The following is an 11675-nucleotide window of genomic DNA, read 5'->3' on the forward strand; positions in this document are numbered from 1 at the left end:
CCATCAAGGTTACCATCAAGGTCACCAACAAGACCAACATTAGGGTCACCAACAAGGTCACCATCAAAGTCACCAACACGGTCACCAACAAGACCAACATTAGGGTCACCAACAAGGTCACCATCAAGGTCACCATCAAGGTCACCAACAAGACCAACATTAGGGTCACCAACAAGGTCACCATCAAGGTCACCAACAAGGTCACCATCAAGGTCACCATCAAGACCAACATTAGGGTCACCAACAAGGTCACCATCAAGGTCACCATCAAGGTCACCAACAAGGTCACCATCAAGGTCACCAGCAAGACCAACATTAGGGTCACCAACACGGTCACCAGGGTCCGCCTGCTGGGTCTGCTGCCCGACCCGAGACGACCCCCGACCCGAACTGGACTAAGAGGAGCCGATTCAGATCTCATTCTGTTCCTTTAAATGAAAGACGATGATGAAAAGTGATTCTTTAATGTGACCCGCCTCATCAACGTCCTCCCTGGTTGTCCGGGGCGACCGGGTTCCAGGGCTGGTTGCCCGGGGCGACCGGGTTCCAGGGCTTGTTGTCCGGGGCGACCGGGTTCCAGGGCTGGTTCCGAGGAGATCCGTCTTTATCGCTCCTCCCCAGAGGGTTCAGGTGGCAGCTCGAGACCAGGTCCCTGGAGGACACAGACACACACTCAGAGCCTGGTTCCAGGACCAGGACGGTCCAGGACCAGGACCTACCTGAACTGGCTGTAGGAGACCCCCTGGCTGACGGCCCTCAGCTTGGCCTGGTTCTCTCGGTGGTGGCGCCGCTCGGTCCGGACCGCCGCCTGCAGCTCGCCCTCGAGCAGCGAGAAGTCGATGACATCATCGGACCCCGCCATGACCTGATGATGTCACAACGGATCGGACCAATCGGCTGCAGCACTGATCACATGTACAAGTACTAATACTAGTGTACAAGTACTAATACTAGTACAAATACTAATACTAGTGTACAAGTTCTAATACTAGTACAAATACTAATACTAGTGTACAAGTACTAATACTAGTACAAATACTAATACTAGTACAAATACTAATACTGAGTGTACAAGTACTAATACTAGTGCAAACACTAATACTAGTGTACAAGTTCTAATACTAGTACAAATACTAATACTAGTGTACAAATACTAATACTAGTGTACACGTCCTAATACTAGTACAAATACTAATACTAGTGTACAAATACTAATACTAGTGTACAAGTACTAATACTAGTGTACAAGTACTAATACTAGTGTACAAGTTCTAATACTAGTACAAATACTAATACTAGTGTACAAGTACTAATACTAGTGTACAAGTTATAATACTAGTGTACACGTCCTAATACTAGTACAAATACTAATACTAGTGTACAAATACTAATACTAGTGTACAAATACTAATACTAGTGTACACGTCCTAATACTAGTACAAATACTAATACTAGTGTACAAATACTAATACTAGTAAGTACTAATACTAGTGTGCAAGTACTAATACTAGTGCACAATACTAATACTAGTGTACAAGTACTAATACTAGTACCAATACTGTACAAGTACCAATACTAGTGTACTAATACTAGTGTACAAATACTAATACTAGTGTACACGTCCTAATACTAGTACAAATACTAATACTAGTGTACAAATACTAATACTAGTGTACAAGTACTAATACTAGTGTACAAGTTCTAATACTAGTACAAATACTAATACTAGTGTACAAATACTAATACTAGTGTACAAGTACTAATACTAGTACAAATACTAATACTAGTGTACAAGTTCTAATACTAGTGTACAAGTACAAGTACTAATACTTGTTAGGATCTGTAGTAATTGTGTCTGGTTCTGTGTCTGGTTTTGAAGTCCTTGTGTCGCCTGTCTCCTGTGATTGGCTGTACTGGTCCTGATTGGTTACTCCTGTGTGATTACTAGCCGCTCATTGTGTTCACCTGTGTCTGTTCCCGTTGTCCAATCACCTCCGCCTGCCTGTGGATGTAAACCCTGTTCGTCTCGTTCCCAGTGTGGCTTCGTACTGTTTGGTCCGCGTGTTTGTCGGTCCTGTCTGGTCTTTGGAAGTTTTGGAAGTAAATATTAGTTTGTTCAGTAAATGTCGGCATTTGGGTCCTCTCTCGCTGCGACAACCGTGACAAGTCATGACAATACTAGTACTAATACTAGTGTACAAATACTAATGTACAAGTACTAATACTAGTGTACAAATACTAATGTACACGTACTAATACTAGTGTACAAATACTAGTGTACAAATACTAATACTAGTGTACAAGTACTAATACTAGTGTACAAATACTAATACTAGTGTACAAGTACTAATACTAGTGTACAAGTACTAATACTAGTGTACAAATACTAATGTACAAGTACTAATACTAGTGTACAAGTACTAATACTAGTGTACAAGTACTAATACTAGTGTACTAATACTAGTGTACAAATACTAATACTAGTGTACAAGTACTAATACTAGTGTACAAGTACTAATACAAGTGTACAAATACTAATACTAGTGTACAAATACTAATACTAGTGTACAAGTACCAATACTAGTGTACAAATACCAATACTAGTGTACAAATACTAATACTAGTGTACAAGTACCAATACTAGTGTACAAATACTAATACTAGTGTACAAGTACTAATACTAGTGTACAAGTACAAGTACTCATACTTGTTAGGATCTGTAGTTTGTGTCTGGTTGTGTGTCTGGTTTTGAAGTCCTTGTGTCGTCTGTCTCCCTGTGATTGGCTGCCCTGGTCCTGATTGGTTCCTCCTGTGTGGTTGCTGGCCCCGCCCTCATTGTGTTCACCTGTGTCTGTTCCCCGTTGTCCAATCACCTCCGCCTGCCTGTGGATGTAAACCCTGTTCGTCTCGTTCCCAGTGTGGCTTCGTACTGTTTGGTCCGCGTGTTTGTCGGTCCTGTCTGGTCTTTGGAAGTTTTGGAAGTAAATATTAGTTTGTTCAGTAAATGTCGGCATTTGGGTCCTCTCTCGCTGCGACAACCGTGACAAGTCATGACAATACTAGTACTAATACTAGTGTACAAATACTAATGTACAAGTACTAATACTAGTGTACAAATACTAATGTACACGTACTAATACTAGTGTACAAATACTAGTGTACAAATACTAATACTAGTGTACAAGTACTAATACTAGTGTACAAATACTAATACTAGTGTACAAGTACTAATACTAGTGTACAAGTACTAATACTAGTGTACAAATACTAATGTACAAGTACTAATACTAGTGTACAAATACTAATAATACTAGTGTACAAATACTAATGTACAAGTACTAATACTAGTGTACAAATACTAATACTAGTGTAACAAGTACTAATACTAGTGTACAAATACTAATACTAGTACAAATACTAATGTGCAAATACTAATACTAGTGTAAGTGCTAATACTAGTGTACAAATACTAATACTGGTGTACAAATACTAATACTAGTGTACAAGTACTAATACTGGTGTGCACAAGTACTAATACTAGTGTACAAATGTACTATACTACTGTGCAATACTAATACTAGTGTGCACAAATACTAATACTATGTGCAAGCATGTCTAATACTAGTGTGCAAATACTAATGCACAAGCACTAATACTAGTGTACAAATACTAATACTAGTGCAGTGCAAGCACTAATACTAGTGTACAAGTACTAATACTAGTGCACAACACTAATACTAGTGTAATACTAATACTAATGTACACGTACTAATACTAGTGTACAAATACTAATGTACAAACACTAATACTAGTGTACAAGCACTAATACTAGTGTACAAATACTAGTGTACAAATAATACTAGTGCACAAACACTAATACTAGTGTACTAATACTAGTACAAATACTAGTGTACAAGTACTAATACTAGTGCACAAGTACTAATACTAGTGTACAATACTAATACTAGTGTGCAATAATGCAGTGCATTAATACCAGTGCACAAATACTAGTGTACAAACACTAATACCAGTGTACAAGTACCACTAGTGTGCACATACTAATACTAGTGTACAAATACTAATGTACAAGTACTAATACTAGTGCACAATACTAGTGCACAAGCTAATACTAGTGTACAAGTACTAATACTAGTGTACAAATACTAATACTAGTGTACAAATACTAATACTAGTGTACAAGTACTAATACTAGTGTACAAGTACTAATACTAGTGTACAAGTACTAATACTAGTGTACAAATACTAATACTAGTGTACTAATACTAGTGTACAAATACTAATACTAGTGTACAAGTACTAATACTAGTGTACAAGTACTAATACTAGTGTACAAACTAATACCAGTGTACAAGCACTAATACTAGTGTACTAATACTAGTGTACAAATACTAATACTAGTGTACAAGTACTAATACTAGTGTACAAGTACTAATACTAGTGTACTAATACCAGTGTACAAATACTAGTACTAGTGTACAAATACTAGTGTACAAGTACTAATACAAGTGTACAAATACTAATACTAGTGTACAAATACTAATACTAGTGTACAAATACTAGTGTACAAGTACTAATACTAGTGTACAAGTACCAATACTAGTGTACAAGTACTAATACTAGTGTACAAATACTAGTACAAGTACTAATACTAGTGTACAAATACTAATGTACAAGTACTAATACTAGTGTACAAATACTAATGTACAAGTACTAATTCTAGTGTACAAGTACTAATACTAGTGTACTAATACTAATACTAGTGTACAAATACTAGTGTACAAATACTAATACTAGTGTACAAGTACTAATACTAGTGTACAAAAACTAATACAAGTGTACAAGTACTAATACTAGTGTACAAGTACTAATACGAGTGTACAAATACTAATACTAGTGTACAAATACTAATACTAGTGTACAAATACTCATGTACAAGTACTAATACTAGTGTAGAAGTACTATACTAGTGTAGAAGTACCCTGTTAGTAGTACAAGTACTAATATTAGTGTACAAGTCCTAGCTCACCTGAAGCTGGAGATGCTCGTGGATCAGAAACAACAAACCGTCTCCTTAGCAACGGGATGGCGGACCGCGGCTGCGCACTGCTGTTCTTTGTTGTGACCTGTTAGCACCACTTCAGAGACCGAGGCGGCCGGGGGACCGAGGGACCGAGGGGGACCGAGGCGGCGCGGAGGACGGACGGAGGTCTCACTGTGGTTCGCTGGGTGGGTGATGACGTCACACGGATGAGGACTCATGAAACTGGCTGAGCTCAGGTGAACTGGTTTAAACTGGCGCGGGTCAAACAGCTCATTGTATCTTCTTCTATCTGACTGGAGTTCAGGAGCTCAGTGCTGCCGCCGCTGGATGGAGAAGGAACTACACCATTCTCCTTCAATGTGTTCAATGGGGCCACCACCTGCTGGGCGATGGGGCATGTGCAGCATCAATGCTTATTTAAATAAAACCTACCAACTATAATAGACTTCTATACAACCAGAGGACTTTCCCCTGGTGGTCAGGACAGATAATGCAGCTTCTACACATGAATCATAGACTTCTAAACAACCAGAGGAGTCGCCCTGGTGGTCAGAAGAGATAATGCAGCTCTAACACATGACGATAGACTTATATATAACCAGAGGAGTCGCCCCTGGTGGTCAAAAGAGAGAATGCAGCTTTAACACATGACGCTTTAACTTCCCTTTGAAGAAGCAGAAGTTTTCAACTTGTCTGTGACCGCTGAAGACTCCTGGCGGTCTGGAGGTCTGAGGTCTCGCGGTCTGGAGGTCCACAGGGGTTCTAAATGTACAAAAGAACACAAGCAGCTGCTAAACGAGAGAAACGGCGCCAACATGCCGATGAGTCAAACTCGTGTGTCCCTGCAGGTCTGGTCCTCTCCGGCACCGGGACGCTCTGGGGTCTGGGTGGACCCAGGAGGAGCCGCCCACCACGGCAGTAATAACCGCTTCATCGCTACACGATGACACGGACCCCCTACATCCCAGGTCCTCCTCATCATAGCGAGTCTGGTTCTCCAGGCAGCTGTGTGAGGTTCTGGTCCAGATGTTGTGACGTCATTCAGAAGCAGCTTTTGGTTTCCATGGAACAAAAAGCGTGAGCCAGAGACGGTTTCATTTCATTTAATCACCTCCACGTTGACTTTGTTCTATATCTGTAATACACAAACTCAACCGATAAAACATACAGCGTTTTACAGATTAGCATTTATAAAATTCACCTGACAAAAAGAATTTTTCTCTAAAACTCGTCCCTATAACACATTCATATTCTGCTTTTCTGTCTTTAATAACTTGTGGTGTCCCTCAGGGAGACGTCCTGGGTCCTCTGAACCTTCTATTGAAATGTCTCTGTGTTCTCCAGAGACAGTGAACGCCACACAGACGGCTGCTGATGGATCAGGACTGGGGACATCAGCTGCTCCTGAGACCTTATAAACATGGACAGACAGAGAGGACAGGGAGGACAGACAGGAGAGAGGACAGACAGGAGGGAGGACAGACAGGAGAGAGGACAGACAGGAGGGAGGACAGACAGGAGAGAGGACAGACAGGAGAGAGGACAGACAGGAGGGAGGACAGACAGGAGGGAGGACAGACAGGAGAGGACAGGAGAGAGGACAGACAGGAGAGAGGACAGACAGGAGAGAGGACAGACAGGAGGGAGGACAGACAGGAGGGAGGACAGACAGGAGAGAGGACAGACAGGAGAGGACAGACAGGAGAGAGGACAGACAGGAGAGAGGACAGACAGGAGAGAGGACAGACAGGAGAGGACAGACAGGAGGGAGGACAGACAGGAGAGAGGACAGACAGGAGGGAGGACAGACAGGAGAGGACAGACAGGAGGGAGGACAGACAGGAGGGAGGACAGACAGGAGAGGACAGACAGGAGAGAGGACAGACAGGAGAGGACAGACAGGAGGAGGACAGACAGGAGAGGACAGACAGGAGAGGACAGACAGGAGAGGACAGACAGGAGGGAGGAGGACAGACAGGAGAGAGGACAGACAGGAGGAGGACAGACAGGAGGACAGGACAGAGGAGGACAGACAGGAGAGGACAGACAGGAGGACAGACAGGAGAGAGGACAGACAGGAGAGGACAGACAGGAGAGAGGACAGACAGGAGAGAGGACAGACAGGAGAGAGGACAGACAGGAGGGAGGACAGACAGGAGAGGACAGACAGGAGGGAGGACAGACAGGAGGGAGGACAGACAGGAGAGGACAGACAGGAGAGAGGACAGACAGGAGGGAGGACAGACAGGAGAGGACAGACAGGAGGGAGGACAGACAGGAGGACAGACAGGAGGACAGACAGGAGGGAGGACAGACAGGAGGGAGGACAGACAGGAGAGGACAGACAGGAGGGAGGACAGACAGGAGAGGACAGACAGGAGGGAGGACAGACAGGAGAGAGGACAGACAGGAGAGAGGACAGACAGGAGGGAGGACAGACAGGAGAGGACAGACAGGAGGACAGACAGGAGGGAGGACATACAGGAGAGGACAGACAGGAGGAGGACAGACAGGAGGGAGGACATACAGGAGAGGACAGACAGGAGAGAGGACAGACAGGAGGGAGGACAGACAGGAGAGAGGAAAGACAGGAGAGAGGACAGACAGGAGGGAGGACAGACAGGAGGGAGGACAGACAGGAGGAGGACAGACAGGAGGACAGACAGGAGAGGACAGACAGGAGGAGGACAGACAGGAGAGGACAGACAGGAGAGAGGACAGACAGGAGGAGGACAGACAGGAGAGGACAGACAGGAGGAGGACAGACAGGAGACAGGAGAGGACAGACAGGAGGGAGGACAGACAGGAGAGGACAGACAGGAGGACAGACAGGAGGGAGGACAGACAGGAGAGGACAGACAGGAGGACAGGAGAGGACAGACAGGAGAGAGGACAGACAGGAGGGAGGACAGACAGGAGAGGACAGACAGGAGGGAGGACAGACAGGAGAGGACAGACAGGAGAGGACAGACAGCAGCGACGACAGACAGGAGGAGGACAGACAGGGAGGACAGAGAGGAGGACAGACAGGAGGGAGGACAGACAGGAGAGAGGACAGACAGGAGAGAGGACAGACAGGAGGGAGGACAGACAGGAGAGGTCAGACAGGAGGACAGACAGGAGAGGACAGACAGGAGAGGACAGACAGGAGAGGACAGACAGGAGGGAGGACAGACAGGAGGAGGACAGACAGGAGAGAGGACAGACAGGAGGGGACAGACAGGAGAGAGGACAGACAGGAGAGGACAGACAGGAGGACAGACAGGAGGGAGGACAGACAGGAGGGAGGACATACAGGAGAGGACAGACAGGAGGGAGGACAGACAGGAGAGGACATACAGGAGGGAGGACAGACAGGAGAGGACAGACAGGAGGGAGGACAGACAGGAGAGAGGACAGACAGGAGAGGACATACAGGAGGGAGGACATACAGGAGAGGACAGACAGGAGAGAGGACAGACAGGAGAGAGGACAGACAGGAGGGAGGACAGACAGGAGAGGACAGACAGGAGGACAGACAGGAGGGAGGACAGACAGGAGGGAGGACAGACAGGAGAGGACAGACAGGAGAGAGGACAGACAGGAGGGAGGACAGACAGGAGGGAGGACAGACAGGAGAGAGGACAGACAGGAGAGAGGACAGACAGGAGGGGACAGACAGGAGGGAGGACAGACAGGAGGGAGGACAGACAGGAGGGAGGACAGACAGGAGAGAGGACAGACAGGAGGGAGGACAGACAGGAGAGGACAGACAGGAGGGAGGACAGACAGGAGAGAGGATAGACAGGAGAGAGGACAGACAGGAGAGGACAGACAGGAGAGAGGACAGACAGGAGAGAGGACAGACAGGAGGGAGGACAGACAGGAGAGGACAGACAGGAGAGGACAGACAGGAGAGAGGACAGACAGGAGAGGACAGACAGGAGGGAGGACAGACAGGAGAGGATAGACAGGAGAGAGGACAGACAGGAGGGAGGACAGACAGGAGGGAGGACAGACAGGAGAGAGGACAGACAGGAGAGGACAGACAGGAGGGAGGACAGACAGGAGGGAGGACAGACAGGAGAGGACAGACAGGAGAGAGGACAGACAGGAGAGAGGACAGACAGGAGAGAGGACAGACAGGAGGGAGGACAGACAGGAGAGGACAGACAGGAGGGAGGACAGACAGGAGAGAGGACAGACAGGAGAGGACAGACAGGAGAGGACAGACAGGAGAGAGGACAGACAGGAGAGAGGACAGACAGGAGAGAGGACAGACAGGAGGACAGGACAGGAGAGGACAGACAGGAGAGGACAGACAGGAGAGGACAGACAGGAGGGAGGACAGACAGGAGGGAGGACAGACAGGAGAGAGGAAAGACAGGAGAGAGGACAGACAGGAGGGGACAGACAGGAGGGAGGACAGACAGGAGGGAGGACAGACAGGAGAGAGGACAGACAGGAGGGAGGACATACAGGAGAGGACAGACAGGAGAGGACAGACAGGAGGGAGGACAGACAGGAGAGGATAGACAGGAGAGAGGACAGACAGGAGAGGACAGACAGGAGAGAGGACAGACAGGAGAGAGGACAGACAGGAGGGAGGACAGACAGGAGAGGACAGACAGGAGAGAGGACAGACAGGAGGGAGGACAGACAGGAGTGGACAGACAGGAGGGAGGACAGACAGGAGGGAGGACAGACAGGAGAGGACAGACAGGAGAGGACAGACAGGAGGGAGGACAGACAGGAGGGAGGACAGACAGGAGAGAGGACAGACAGGAGAGAGGACAGACAGGAGGGAGGACAGACAGGAGAGAGGACAGACAGGAGAGAGGACAGACAGGAGAGAGGACAGACAGGAGGGAGGACAGACAGGAGAGAGGACAGACAGGAGGGAGGACAGACAGGAGAGAGGACAGACAGGAGGGAGGACAGACAGGAGAGGACAGACAGGAGGGAGGACAGACAGGAGAGAGGACAGACAGGAGGGAGGACAGACAGGAGAGGACAGACAGGAGAGAGGACAGACAGGAGGGAGGACAGACAGGAGAGGACAGACAGGAGGGAGGACAGACAGGAGGGAGGACAGACAGGAGGACCTCGGCAGCGAGGCGTCCAGGGCTGCTCGGGTTCAGGAAGAGGTCTCAGAGGAGCTCCAGGAGGTCCCAGAGGAGCTCCAGGAGGTCCCAGAGGAGCTCCCAGAGGTCCCAGAGGAGCTCCAGGAGGTCTCAGAGGAGCCCAAGAGGTCCCAGAGGAGCTCCAGGAGGTCCCAGAGGAGCTCCAGGAGGTCCCAGAGGAGCTCCAAGAGGTCCCAGAGGAGCTCCAGGAGCTCTCAGAGGAGCCCAAGAGGTCCCAGAGGAGCTCCAGGAGGTCCCAGAGGAGCTCCAGGAGGTCCCAGAGGAGCTCCAAGAGGTCCCAGAGGAGCTCCAGGAGGTCTCAGAGGAGCTCCAAGAGGTCCCAGAGGAGCTCCAAGAGCTCTCAGAGGAGCTCCAAGAGGTCCCAGAGGAGCTCCAGGAGGTCTCAGAGGAGCTCCAAGAGGTCCCAGAGGAGCTCCAAGAGCTCTCAGAGGAGCTCCAAGAGGTCCCAGAGGAGCTCCAGGAGGTCCCAGAGGAGCTCCAAGAGGTCCCAGAGGAGCTCCAGGAGGTCCCAGAGGAGCTCCAGGAGGTCCCAGAGGAGCTCCAAGAGGTCCCAGAGGAGCTCCAGGAGGTCTCAGAGGAGCTCCAAGAGGTCCCAGAGGAGCACCAGGAGGCCCCAGAGGAGCTCCAAGAGGTCCCAGAGGAGCACCAGGAGGTCACAGAGGAGCTCCAAGAGGTCCCAGAGGAGCCCAAGAGCTCTCAGAGGAGCTCAAGAGGTCCCAGAGGAGCTCCAGGAGGTCCCAGAGGAGCTCCAGGAGGTCCCCCGCTGGGGAAGACGGCGTGGAACTTTGAGCATGAGCTCCACGATCTGGCTCTGGAACACCATGTGGACCGTCATGTTGAGGACTCGGTCTGGGGGCGGAGCAACGTGGGCCCTGAACACGATGGCGACGGCTCTGAACTGGACTCTTGTGCTCGATCACCCTGCAGAGACAGACCGGCAGCATCAGGTCCTGCTTCAGGGGGAACCGGGTCCACAGGACAGGGGCTCACCGGCACAGGTGTCTGAACAGCAGCTCCATGGTGTCGTGGTTGGGCAGCGGCAGAGCGCTGACCAGGTCCTTCAGGTAGGACACCTTCAGGCTGTAGTCCTGGACCTCTGGGGACAGACCACACACACGGGTCACATGGCCCCAGGTCTTGGTGGTCTAGCGGTCTGGTGGTCTAGAGGTCTGGTGGTCCCGTGGTCTGGTGGTCTAGAGGTCTGGTGGTCCCGTGGTCTGGTGGTCCCGTGGTCTAGAGGTCTGGTGGTCCCGTGGTCTGGTGGTCTAGTGGTCTAGTGGTCCCGTGGTCTAGTGGTCTAGAGGTCTGGTGGTCTGGTGGTCTAGCCGTCCCGTGGTCTAGTAGTCCCGTGGTCTGGTGGTCTAGTGGTCTAGAGGTCTGGTGGTCTAGTGGTCCCGTGGTCTAGTGGTCTGGTGGTCTAGTGGTCTAGTGGTCTAGAGGTCTGGTGGTCTAGTGGTCCCGTGGTCTAGTGGTCTGGTGGTCTAGCCGTC

At 48.9% G+C, this 11675-nt stretch overlaps 1 protein-coding gene across 5 annotated transcripts; it reads right to left on the minus strand.

Annotated features, from left to right (window-relative positions):
* Positions 1–448: 448 nt before the first annotated feature.
* On the minus strand, positions 449–5399 carry ccdc103 (coiled-coil domain containing 103). 5 transcript variants are annotated; one of them, XM_056406334.1, is made up of 4 exons: positions 5048–5399; positions 2846–2959; positions 720–865; positions 449–652 (listed from the first exon to the last, which is right to left on the minus strand). In XM_056406334.1, exons 3-4 carry the CDS (start codon positions 860–862, stop codon positions 481–483), a joined length of 315 nt encoding a protein of 104 aa, XP_056262309.1. In that variant the 5' UTR covers positions 863–865; positions 2846–2959; positions 5048–5399; the 3' UTR covers positions 449–480. The 5 variants fall into 5 exon arrangements, with proteins under 5 accessions (XP_056262309.1, XP_056262308.1, XP_056262306.1 ...); XM_056406333.1 differs by having other exon boundaries at positions 2846–2964; XM_056406331.1 differs by lacking the exon at positions 2846–2959 and having other exon boundaries at positions 5048–5397.
* Between the last annotated feature and the right edge of the window lie 6276 nt (positions 5400–11675).

Source organism: Pseudoliparis swirei, chromosome 23 (assembly GCF_029220125.1).
Source record: "Pseudoliparis swirei isolate HS2019 ecotype Mariana Trench chromosome 23, NWPU_hadal_v1, whole genome shotgun sequence".
Classification (NCBI taxonomy): domain Eukaryota; kingdom Metazoa; phylum Chordata; class Actinopteri; order Perciformes; family Liparidae; genus Pseudoliparis; species Pseudoliparis swirei.

Excerpts from the sequence above, each read along its gene's own strand:
- ccdc103 (XM_056406334.1), bottom strand. The coding sequence starts at position 862 with ATGGCGGGGTCCGATGATGTCATCGACTTCTCGCTGCTCGAGGGCGAG. Across the intron at positions 653-719 it reads GTCTCCTACAGCCAGTTCAG|GGACCTGGTCTCGAGCTGCC; the intron begins GTAGGTCCTGGT and ends TGTGTCCTCCAG.